At 37.9% G+C, this 13,733-nt stretch overlaps 1 protein-coding gene across 3 annotated transcripts in view; it reads left to right on the plus strand.

The window, feature by feature from the left end:
- Positions 1–3,397: 3,397 nt before the first annotated feature.
- Positions 3,398–13,733, plus strand: part of LOC110459731 (calpain-5-like) — a 28,891-nt gene continuing 18,555 nt past the window's right edge. Inside the window, exons 1-2 of one of the 3 annotated variants that reach the window (XM_021512138.1) lie at positions 3,398–3,802; positions 12,731–13,351. In XM_021512138.1, the coding sequence (XP_021367813.1) occupies positions 12,755–13,351 (597 nt within the window). In that variant the 5' untranslated portion in view covers positions 3,398–3,802; positions 12,731–12,754. Of the gene's footprint in view, positions 3,803–12,289; positions 12,310–12,440; positions 12,618–12,730; positions 13,352–13,733 lie in introns of those variants that run through there. The other 2 variants (XM_021512154.1, XM_021512146.1) reach the window with 2 other exon arrangements.

A 13,733-nucleotide genomic window follows, 5' to 3' on the forward strand; every position in this document is an offset into this window, starting at 1 on the left:
CGTGCATGTATCACACGAACCTGCTGGGGTCCTTATAACACGGCTATCTCCATGTAAAAGTTGCGAGGCAAGTTATGTAAAACTACTAGTAGTACAAATAAATGCCGCTGTAAACGATCAGATATGTATTTGTTTTTGACGTGCAATATATCAGATATAATTTAATTGTCCCATTGGCTGTCCGTATAGTGTGATAAACATGGCTATATTTAAATTTAATCTACATGTATTTATTTGATTATAGAATTAAAATCGCAATTTATTTCATATATTCAGAATATAGTTGTACATGTGGTATGCAATGATTTTCTACAAATAAATATTCCATTTGTAGCTTCAACATGAAGTATAAATCGCGCCGGTATTAGACTACGTGCATTCGTATCGGTACATGTCTATCTTTAGTCCGAATTATTCTGCAAATGATTCTTCTTTTTTTACTGAGCACCAGTCAGGGTTCAGATGTGGTGATTTTGCTATAAATCAACTCTTGAATATCACAAACTACATTAGTAAAGCTTTAGATTGTGGGAAGGAGGCACAGGTTGTTTTTCTAGATATCAGTAAAGCGTTTGATCGCGTGTGGCACAAGAGTCTCCTCTATAAATTAAATAAAGCAGGTATTACGGGAACGCTCCTAGGGTGGTTCAAAAGTTACTTCAACGAGATGTGGTAAATGGAAAATTTTCAAAAGTGTTCCTCCGGGTTCTATATTAGGGCCTTTATTGTTTTTAATATTTATAAATGATATAATTTCGGACGTTAGCAGTATTATTAAATTATTCGCTGATGACACTACTCTTTATCTCGTTATAGACAACGCAATTAATTCAGCCAATATTATAAATAATGATCTTTTTAAAATTCATACATGGGCCACTCAATGGTTAATTACGTTTAATACAAATAAAACAGTCATTATTAGTCAGTTAGAAAGTTTCAAAATGTAATCTTCCGCAACTAAGTATGGACAATACGAATATAAAACAAGCTATAACACACAAACATCCAGGTTTCAACTCTAACTTAGGTTGGACTAACTATGCAGACTGTATTATTTCGAAAGTATCAAAAAGGCTAGCTGTGCTACGGAAACTTAAATTCCTTCTTGACCCAAGCACCTTAGAACGTATTCCGTCTTTGCGTATTGCATAGATATCTTCTCTTGTGAGCATGCAGGTATTGATTGTTAGGTCATTGGTTTGTGTGAGAAAGTTACGTCGTTTTCTCAAAAATTGATGACGTTGCTCTCACAAACAAATGACGTAACAATCAATACCTGCTCACAATATACAACTCTGCAATACGAAAAGACGGAATATATTTCTCCTATAGTATGCCTGTACTCGAATACACTGACGTTGTATGGGATTCTCTACCAACTTTCCATAATAATAAACTGGAATCAATCCACAAAGAATCAGCAAGGATAGTTACTGGAACAAAACAACTAGTAAGTATCGACTTATTATACAAAGACACATGTTGGGACACATAAGCAGAACGTAGGAAAAAACATAAGATAATCAAGCTTCATAACATTGCCCATACTCATATTCATTCTTCCTTTTTTAACATCCTCACAAGAAGAAACTCTGAAATACATAGCCCAAGAACTAGACAATCAAACCAATTATCTACCATCAAAACTAATACCAGTTCCTACATAAACTCTTCCTTCCAACCACTGTTCATCTGTGGAACAGCCTACCTTCCACCATTAGAGAAAATCCTTCTGTGGCTTTCCTAAAAAATATATTGATAGAGACAGAAACAAATCGCCAAGTTATCGTTCCTATGGAAACCGATTGTATGTTATACTATGTAATTATGAAACATGAGATGAATCTATCTTAGTCTATACCTATACCCTATAAATGTCTTGCTGTACTTAAACATGTCACTACCTCTGTATATTTATGTTCTTACTAAACACAGGATTAATTCTATATGTATGTGTTGTATGTAAACATCAATTCTCTATGCTCAGTCAAATATTACAATGTACTTACGTGATTACAATGTACTTACGTGACTACAATGTACTTACGTGATTACAATGTATTTACGTGATTACAATGTACATACGTGATTACAATGTACTCACGTGATTACAATGTATTTAGTGATTACAATGTACTTACGTGATTACAATGTACTCACGTGATTACAATGTACTTACGTGATTACAATGTATTTAGTGATTACAATGTACTTACAATGTACCTTACTAAATATAACATGAGATCCATTTACACTCGTCTATACCTATACTGTATACATGGCACATTGACAGTCATTGTATATCATTATATCATTATTGGTGTACGAATTAACGTTTACATTTGTATGTACTTATGAAAAACAGGATCAGTAGTCGGACAGTAACATTACTGTTTAACACCAGCATTCCTTGATCTGTATAACCACGATCACTCTACTTTATATATCTATGCCCCTCATTAATTAGGAAATGGTCTTACATAAGCTCTAAGCTTGTTACCAAATCTTCTTGCATACTTTTGATTTATTGTACTACCTTAATTATTCTTCAATAAATACTGTTCAAACTAAACTAATTGCAATTGGTCATTTTCTCACAACCCACTGTACCTGTATTACAAACCTTAAGTTAAAAAAAAGGACATAATATTTTCGAAAAGTATACCGACTCAATTCCAAAGCAACGTCTTTTATCACATGCAGCAACGTTTAACTAGTAATTACACTTTTCATTTTTTTGTCGAAACATTTCACAAAATCTTTTGATATATACTGCCCTCGTTTACACATACCTCTCCATTTACGGGACGAAAAGGAATATCACACTGAATAATAAAATTGTAATAATTGTAAAAAATAGAATTACTGCAAGCGTTGATCCAGGAATTTGATCTAGCTTGGTTGGCAGACGGACAGTTCCAGTGATTTTATGCATATGTATAAAAGGCGGAACTATAACAACATCTAGTTTGACTTTTACAAATAATTCCATCCACAATAAAAAAAATAATAAAGAATAGATATGCAGGTTAAGTTATACAATGTAGTAAAATCTACAGACGGGAGATAACTCATTCATCATATAGGGTGGTTGAATATTTTTTTTATTATCATTTGATTTCAGATTAAGATAATGATGCTGTGTTTCATGAAAACACCGTTTCTGATTTGCGTACGTTCATTAGATTTCTAGTTTACATACTTCGGCGTAGACAAAGAATCAATGACGTATACACTTCGAGTCTACTACATACATCAGAGAGAAAAGTTTTTCCAGTAACGATCTCATGTCAGCTTTACACTGGCCATATCATCATTGAGTGGGCTGTCAGGTAGGTAATGGCCATCACTGTGATAAACTACACCGTATATATATACGCTGTTCCACTACGATTTAGTAGAGCTCCAGGACTATGATCGACAGACGTCCATACGGCATTAAGAAAGCTGACTGATCTACAGCGATCGTCATCAGGCCTGGGAAAAGTTGTAGTGTATTTGTTGTCGATACAGCGATATTGTTACACTTCAGCGGTTTGGCGGTATGTACGTGTATATACAGTCGGTATACACATCGACACACCTGTCTCTCTGTGGGGACACACACGTACAGGAGCAGATACCCACACGGAAACCTACGTGAACGCACACACAGCTGTGCACTGCTTGTCGTCTTTACGGATACACGTGCGTATGCGGGTGCTCGCCCCTGTGACGGTACATACAGACTCATTCCGGTGTTCGTCTTCCAGACGGTACACACACACACACACATTCGCGCAGCTCTGTGGAATAACAGGTATGTGTTTTTATATGCACCCTTTTCAGAGATGTGTATGTGTGGTTGTATGATTGTGTGTAGGTGTGCGCGTGCCTGTCCCACACAACTGCAACCGATATCTGTGAGATTCTGTGAGTGCACTGTTCTGACGGAAGGTCTACAAGTACAGGATTCCGGTTGTTGTTGTAGAGTGTTACATTCATATATCCAAAACGGGAACACTCTATCCATCCAGCTTATTTTCAACTTTCAAACCCGCCCATCCCCGATCCAGATCAACCCCATCCCATTCTGGCACCGCTCCGTGTATCTATCAATACATAATACTTGGTCCGTTACAGTCTATATTTTAAGTGGTGCAACAAGCATAGCTATATTACATACCCGACAAACAAGTGTAAATATATACCCTCAATGATCGTATTTGGAGATGAAACGTTTTAAATATTTAAGCAGGCGGTTTTATCTGATCGTCGGCGAACAGGCCTATTCATCGCGTCAAATCAGGCGATAATAATTGTTAGTGTTTTCTTCAGACCGAACAATCTAACTTTGTATACCTGTTAGTACTAAAGAGACCTGGGAAATAAACACCGGTAATCACTACACATTTCCAATCAGTCGCGCGTGATTGAAATCGGACACAACTATTTATTAATTCGCTGACATCCGAGTGTCATCATTCACCAGAAGCGAATGAGAAGGAAATATATACAGAAGTTCTTTAGTGTTTCTTTTCCTTATTACCGATCGCGATCGGAACCCATGGCTGCACCAAGTCATACTGGAGTTTACACTACATATAAATAAATATCATTCCGCGCCCGCTTTTCCCCAAATTATTTTTTTCTCTCTCCTTTCAAAACATTATACGTGCGACTGATTGGAAACATGCTGTAGTATTTCTTTTCAGTCTGTGAATTACAAATTCTGACCAACGGGAACGTTGCTATATTTACGTAGGTATTTATACATGTATACATGTCGAACATCGATCTTTGTGTACGCTTGACGTGTGACAAATACGAGTGGCCTTCTCCTACATTAAGTACACGTGCTACATCGTCATATTGTTACAGACTATATTTCTGAGCCGTTTGGTGTACTTGCCAGAATTCTGTTAGTTGAAATCGGGTTCCCTACTTGATAATCCAGTCACAATGACAACCTAGATAGTCCCTACTTGATTATCAAGTCACAATGACAATCTAGATATAGTCCTTACTTGATAATCCAGTCACAATGACAACCTAGATAGTCCCTACTTGATTATCAAGTCGCAATGACAATCTAGATATAGTCCCTACTTGATTATCAAGTCGCAATGACAATCTAGATAGTCCCTACTTGATAATCCAGTCACAATGACAACCTAGATAGTCCCTACTTGATTATCAAGTCGCAATGACAATCTATATATAGTCGCTACTTGATTATCAAGTCGCAATGACAATCTATATATAGTCGCTACTTGATTATCAAGTCGCAATGACAATCTAGATATAGTCCCTACTTGATTATCAAGTCGCAATGACAATCTAGATATAGTCCTTACTTGATAATCCAGTCACAATGACAACCTAGATAGTCCCTACTTGATTATCAAGTCGCAATGACAATCTATATATAGTCGCTACTTGATTATCAAGTCGCAATGACAATCTATATATAGTCGCTACTTGATTATCAAGTCGCAATGACAATCTAGATATAGTCCCTACTAGATTATCAAGTCGCAATGACAATCTAGATAGTCCGTTCTTGATAATCCAGTCACAATGACAATCTAGATAGGCCCTACTTGATAATCCAGTCACAATGACAACCTAGATAGTCCCTACTTGATTATCAAGTCGCAATGACAATCTAGATATAGTCCCTACTTGATTATCAAGTCGCAATGACAATCTAGATATAGTCCCTACTTGATTATCAAGTCACAATGACAATCTAGATATAGTCCTTACTTGATAATCCAGTCACAATGACAACCTAGATAGTCCCTACTTGATACTCCAGTCACAATGGCAATCTAGATAGACCCTACTTGATAATCTAGTCACAATCCCAACCTATATAGTCACTACTTGATAATCCAGTCACAATGACAACCTAGATAGTCCCTACTTGATTATCAATTCACAATGACAATCTAGATATAGTCCTTACTTGATAATCCAGTCACAATGACAACCTAGATAGTCCCTACTGGATACTCCAGTCACAATGGCAATCTAGATAGTCCCTACTTGATAATCTAGTCACAAGCCCAACCTACATAGTCACTACTTGATAATCCAGTCACAATGACAATCTAGATGTAGTCCCTACTTGATAATCCAGTCACAATCCCAACCTAGATATAGTCCCTACTTGATAATCCAGTCACAATGACAATCTAGATAGTCCCTACTTGATAATCCAGTCACAATGGCAATCTAGATAGTCTCTACTTGATAATCCAGTCACATTCCCAACCTTAATAGTCCTTACTTGGATAATCCAGTCACAATAACAACTTAGATAGCCCCTACTTGATAATCCAGTCACAACGACATTCTAGATAGTCCCTACTTGATAATCCAGTCACAACGACATTCTAGATAGTCTCTACTTGATAATCCAGTCACAATCCCAACCCAGATAAACCCGACTTAACGATCCACTCACAATCCCAACCTAGATAATCCCGACTGAAAACCTTGCCATTAGCGATCTAGATAATCCTTAGTTAAAAAAAGCTCCCTATTATCCCTATTTGACGACCAGACACTCCCAACTTTAACAATCCCGACTTATATACGCAGAAACTCCTGGTTTAGATAATCCCGCTTTGAAACCCAAACACTTCCAATTTAGATAATCCCGACTTGATGACCCAGACATCAGACATCCAGACCAAGATCATCTTGACTGCCTGGCTATCGTTACGAAGACAAATTCGACACATAACCTCGACACAGGCAAATAATATGAAGATAATATTCGTTGATCTCCAACGTTCGTCCTGACTTGGTCAATATGCAATGTTAAGAACTTTGAGATCGGTGAAATCTTATAGGTCGGGAGTTTAGAAATTAGGGAAGCCTCACCGAACCTCGATATGAGCTGGATTACATCTAGCTTGGTATTCCGGTAGTTAAAGAAAGGAGACTTAGTTTCTTTGAAACTGATATTTTTTCGGATTAAGTTTCCTGGTACGGAATGTTTATTTTTGTAAACGTCATATCTAGCACACAAGCTGATCTGTTCTCAAGATTTGTTTGCCCACATTGTCGTTTGTACGCATCTGTGCGAACTACGAGATAAAATGTGCAGTTCACGTGTTATCATAATCGCTTCTTTGTTACAGGCATGTGTCTTTAAGTCAGGAACGAATCTGGCCAATCTCTGTTTCAACCTAAAAGTTTTTTGGGATTACGAACTTTTAATGTTTCCATATTCAACACGGAGGACCGAGGAATTATAAGGCACATTGGTTTCAGTGACGTACAGAAATTATTATCAGATGACAAAAATGAAACCACGGCGTCTTAAAAACTAAAAGGCTGGGTAGCTCGCGAAACAAGAAATTCGACCCAACGTAACACTACTAAAGCAAACGTCACATTTATGGCGGGATTAAATACTTTCAGTATAGTAAGAATGGTGTCGTTTTTTTTCTAATCCACAAAAGATGACATTTCCCTTTTCTTGTTTTTGACCTGAAAAGAACGGTCTGTGTGCCAAGACAACACTACACGCAATGTGTACTATAACACTACGGGGAGGCAATCTGCTAATATAAATATCTGCCAATATCTTGGGTATTTTTCAAGTAGTTCTAGAAAATACTGTTGTCACCTGCAGCCGTTAGGTACATACATGGTCCTACTCGTCGATCGTACGATGATCTTAGGATTTAATTACTCAAGATACATAGTTTTTAAGGATCCCTGTTCCATTCGATGTCTTTTTTTCCGTATACGCATTAACCCTCTCTATCCCCATCCCCACCCTACGTATACACAGTAACCCTTTCTATCCCCCATCCCCGCCCTACGTATACACATTAACCCTCTCTATCCCCATCCCCGCCCTACGTATACACAGTAACCCTTTCTATCCCCCATCCCCCCCATCCCCGCCCTACGTATACGCAGTAACCCTCTATATCCCCCATCCCCGCCCTACGTATACACAGTAACCCTATATCCCCCATCCCCGCCCTACGTATACACAGTAACCCTCTCTATCCCCCATCCCCGCCCTACGTATACACAGTAACCCTCTCTATCCCCCATCCCCGCCCTACGTATACACAGTAACCCTCTTTATCCCCCATCCCCGCCCCACGTATACACAGTAACCCTCTATATCCCCATACCCGCCCTACGTATACACAGTAACCCTCTCTATCCCCCATCCCCGCCCTACGTATACACAGTAACCCTCTCTATCCCCCATCCCCGCCCCACATATACACAGTAACCCTCTCTATCCCCCATCCCCGCCCCACGTATATACAGTAACCCTCTCTATCCCTCCATCCCCGCCCTTACTTCCGTTTAGATATAACTGTAGCACAATTGGGCCAGTACTAAAGTGACTCGTCAGTGTTCGAATTCAACTCTAGCCCCGCTGAACCTTTCCCAATCATAACACTGTACACTGTATTTTGTTAATATCATCTGTATGACCTCTCATAAAAAACCCATCAAGGTATGTTTTTTTTCCATAAATTGTTTTTTCAGAGAAATAGTCGTCATGCCGCAAAAAATACCAACAACTTAGTTACCTCGTTTGGGATTCTTAAATGGTACAAATTAGTCATTGTAATACAAAACAGTTTATTTTGTGTTGGGGTCTAACTTTTCAAAATGTTGTTCGGTCCTTCGAATGCTCTGTTTTCATTGGTTGTACACACATGATATTGTTGTCCTATAGGCTTATTCCGTCTTTGCGTATTGCAGAGTTATCTTCTCTTGGGAACAGGGATTGATTGTTACATCAATTGTTTGTGAGAGAAACGTCATCAATTTTTGAGAAAACGACGAAATTTTCTCACACAGACCAATGACGTAACAATCAATACCTGCTCCCAAGAAAAGATAACTCTGCAATACGCAAAGACGGAATAGGCTAATCTACCATTACGCAAAACAATAGATTTTCCTCCGTTCAGCATTCTCAAAATAATTGAAAATTATGTACAGATTCAAAACAAACATCCGAAAACAGGATAAACAAAAACGTCAATGGATTTGAAAAAAAATGGGGGAAAATCAAGACAAAACAAGATTATTAAAATTAATTATTTAACGTTATTATTAAATACAACATATTTATGAATTGATTCAAAATTACAAAACTTTCCGTGAATTGTAAGGAATTTTGAAGAGATGAATATATTATTTTGAAAAACTTGATTTATAACAAACCTGTTGGGCTATTAAAACTATGACCGATGAATGTGTAGGTGGGTACAATGGTCTTTCCACACGGCTCGCATTCCTATGGTACAAGTGTTCCGGTACCCCTCGGGGCTTATCATGCGTACAATTATTTATTAACTGACCTGTGGAGAATGCTGCTGACACATAAGGTATAAACTAAATCATTTTACATACATTATGTCAGGAAAGCGATGTATACAGTTTTATATAGCCTTTTGTTGTGGCTGTTAAACTCAGTCAGCCATGGATCATTATGATAAAAAGTATACACATCAGAGACCATGTAATAACAACAGTGAAAAAATATAGTATCGTATCTTGGGTTTCTGTTAACATTAATTCTACACACGAGACGCCTACGTTTAAATCAACCCCAAGGTTTCAAATACATGTATATATTTTAAAAAATACCCACGTGTCTAGTGTGTTTTTTTTTTTTTACAGAACAGTAGTAGATTAAACTGGTTAGTCCGATTACATCACATTTTCCTGTGCCCCTGCAAATGACTGAATAATACATATATTTTGTTTTCTCTTCGGTACGTCTTCCCCATTGATTGCATGCGTGTTTGAGGGAGTAGGTGTGATTTATATTAATTTGGCATATATCTTGTATCTTATAAACCGTGAGGCTTGGAAGTCAAACAGTCATCCAGCACACAGGGACCTGATCATTTGTTACAGCTATATTTGGACCTAAAGTAAGGTGTAATTTTACACGTTTAATGGGTTTATACCAACTGTCGTCATTGGGGGTGGCATTTTACAGAAAGTTGATCTAAACCACTAAAACGTGTATAATTACTCTGAACACCTTATATTTTGAGTCAAAATATAGCTGTAACGAATTATCAAGTCCCTGTGATCAAGCATATATATAGTTTATAATAAAAAGTACAACATAAATTTAAGTCCACTGTGATCTACATTTTCCGTTTTTATCTCCATCTCTTTCACAACCCGAGTGCTTTTCAGTATTTTCAGCAAAGCGAGTTCGGGGACAGGTGTGTGATTTACAAACATTTTCTATTTATATAGTAGTGTTCCTGTACTGTTCAGGACACTGACTTGAAAATCACATACCTCCTTACATGTACCAAGCCTGACATGAATATTCTTACAAACAACAGTTTACTTGTCGGGCCTTCATGGCTACCATTATACCTCTTTGTATTCTCTGTCAAAGCCTTTCAGTGGTTTGGCAGAGAACGTCTTAATTGTTTCGGTAACTCATTACCCGTTGTTACATCTATAAGTATGCAAACCCAACAGCGAGAATATATACCTGTACATACCCATATAGTACTGTAATATGTCTCGTTGGTACTCTCATACGGATATTGAGATGAGTTTAAACCACAGAGAATATTCATTTAAAATTATAGAAACGCACTCTTATTGTTATTTTTCATTTAAAAGCATAACTTAAATGTAGGTGTATTATGTACGTGTGCAACGTGTGTCATGTTTCTATATTATACGGCTAGCTAACAAGTTGTCATATGAAATAGAAATATGTACGGTGTTACATTCTCGCATTGGATTTTTCTTTGTATCATAACATGTATTTTTTGTTTAAAGTTTGTGTGTGACAATGAAGGGTTTTTATCTCTAAAGATATCACGTATGCTCATCAGGTCTTATCAAAGTGCACAAGTAGTTTTTTAAGATATTGTGAAAGTATAACTTGCTTATTCTATAGTCATTTATATTTAGGTGGTAGTTCTCATATCGTAAAGACCGATTCTGCTCCCTCACTTATGTCTTATTGCTGTTAGTACAAACACTACTACATATCCCCGTTGTATACAATGACACATGTATGTTGTATATGTACATTTAAGTAACGCGTCAAATTGACTCTTATCTAAATGTATATTCACATTTAAGCGCTGAAGATGGTTTTTTTTTTTTTTTTTTTTTTATCTAAATGTATATTCACATTTAAGCGCTGAAGATGTTTCTTTTTGTGTATTGTTTCACGGCCCATCGACAATGTACGTCCTTTAGGACCAACATTTCCACAACACTGTAAAAAGAGACGTTCGCGAAAATAAACACATAAAACCAAAACCTTATAGCTTAAAATATGTAAAGGGTTAAAGAAATACATCAATATCGAACAAATTGGCTGCACACATGCTTTCAGTTGGCATTCATAGACATTATGAATGCGAATTGGACAAAGGCTAATCAATGAGCGCTTCATGTTGGATTTGCCTTCGTACAGTTGGCATTCATATTGCTTTTGAATGCCGACTGAAAACATTTCAATACTTATCTTTATTATTATTGGAGTCGTGGGGAAGATTGGAGGAAATACAGGTCGGGAATGTTGATGCTGTATATATGTACTTGTATATCTTGTCATACTAACGTCTATGTTTGAGTACACTTCATCAGGAATCTGTATTCCCGGAAGACCGTCATTTAACGTGCGTGTAATTTGTGCAAAGATGTAGCAGAGAATGTGATATATTTCCTCATCAATTTCATGTTGTTAATAAAGACTCTACATGAAGCGCAGCTCGCGCACATGATCAGCATGGACCATAGAATGACTCATCAAATTAACTACAAGATTAATTAAGTGGTCCTACAAATTTGTAAACATGATCTTAACTAAGACATCAACATACTTCACAACCCGCATAATAAAACCCTAGGGGTCAGGAGTGAGTGTCTGTTGAATAGTTATTTCCGGACGATTCACTTTACTGTGAAAGCGATAGGTACCGTAGTTATTGTAAAGAACCTCTAAGAGATCTAGGATTTAATACGCATGCTTGAATTCAATGATTTCTGGACACAGTCAAACAGTTGAAACATTGACCCTATGTTAATTGATTTGACTCCAAATTAGCAGTAATTTGGTGTTTAATTTAAACATTTAATTGATAACTTTCTTGTGTAGATTTAAGGTAGTACACATCTGGTGTGTTTGAAATTATCATTTCCGTTTTCGTTTTCCCCGAAATTATTTAAGTTCAAGTCAATACCGAATTTAGATGAGATAAATGTCATTTGAACCACAGGGACCTGGGAATTCAGTTTCATTAGCCAAATCCGGATAGAGATTTCATTTATCTGGTATGTACACATTCTGCTTTGAAGAATTTTCTTGGATGTTAAACTAAAACCCTAGGCTTAATAGTTTTATATCACTCTTCAACAATCCAGGAAATGTTTTGAAAAGTATGTTGTGTCTTAGTGATCAGGTCCCTGTGCGTTTCGACTTATTAGTGTGTTGTATGGACCAGACGTCAGATGCAAGTTTATTTTACTGCTTGTGTGAATTTATCCATTATATGTACTCGTCAACATATTATTTATAAAGAGGAAGTGTAGAATGCATGTATACATTATCGGCTACAAGGAGACTACCTGTACTGCTTATTGTAAGCGCCATTCTCAAACGCGATGTAAACACGTGCTAAATCGTTTATGTAATGATGTGCTGTAGCCCTGTTATATTACATATTTTTGCAAAATGAACCTCATTTCTTTGCAGTAAACCAGCCAGTGACGAACCACCATGGGAAGTTTATTCTCTAAATGTAAAGATGGCGAAAGTGAGGATTTTGATGACTTGAACGCTCCGAAACCTGTACCTACTAGCCCAGCTCCTGTACCCGCACCAGACCCCAACCCACCTCCACGAGACCCCACCCCACCACCTCGGGACCCCACCCCACCACCACGAGACCCGACTCCTCCACCTCGGGACCCCACCCCACCTCCACGAGACCCTACCCCACCACCTCGGGACCCCACCCCACCACCACGAGACCCCACCCCACCACCACGAGACCCAACTCCTCCCCCGCCTACAGATTTGCCACCTTCACGTGATCCGACTCCACCTCCTACAGTTTTCCCTCCCCGGGACCCATCACCCCCTCCCACAGATATCCCCGTGACTCCTGGACTTCACTTCGGAACAGAGTACCAACCGACTCACTTGGATACATTCGAAGTTCATGTTGACTTCCGGTCTAAACCAACAAAGTTTGACGTAGATCGCCGCCCTTTCGTCTCCTCCGGGCTTTACGTTGATGACGAATTTCCACTGCACGTAGCACTTCCGAAAGGAGACCCGAACGGCAGAAATCTGGAATGGAAACGCCCAACGGTACGTATCGGTGTCTGGTAGTGACGATAAACAGTTCTTGACCTTGTCGTGACTGACCGGGTAAGTTGCGTCCATTTCGCTTGTTATTGTACTAATGGTATTCCGCTGTTAGTCAGGTTACATGTGATATTAACAGGAATTTACTATGTGTTTATTGTGTGACATTTAAAGGAATCTATTGATGTCTGTTAATACGATATAATATACATGTATATGATATTAACAGGGTTCTACTGTGTTTGTGTCTGTTTATGTGATATTATCAGGATCCAACTGTATATGTGTCTGTTTATGTGATATTATCAGGGTTCTACTGTATATGTGTCTGTTTATGTGATATTATCAGGATTCTACTGTATTTGTGTCTGTTTATGTGATATTA

The sequence above is a fragment of the Mizuhopecten yessoensis genome, unplaced genomic scaffold, assembly GCF_002113885.1.
Source record: "Mizuhopecten yessoensis strain PY_sf001 unplaced genomic scaffold, ASM211388v2 scaffold1313, whole genome shotgun sequence".
Lineage (NCBI taxonomy): Eukaryota > Metazoa > Mollusca > Bivalvia > Pectinida > Pectinidae > Mizuhopecten > Mizuhopecten yessoensis.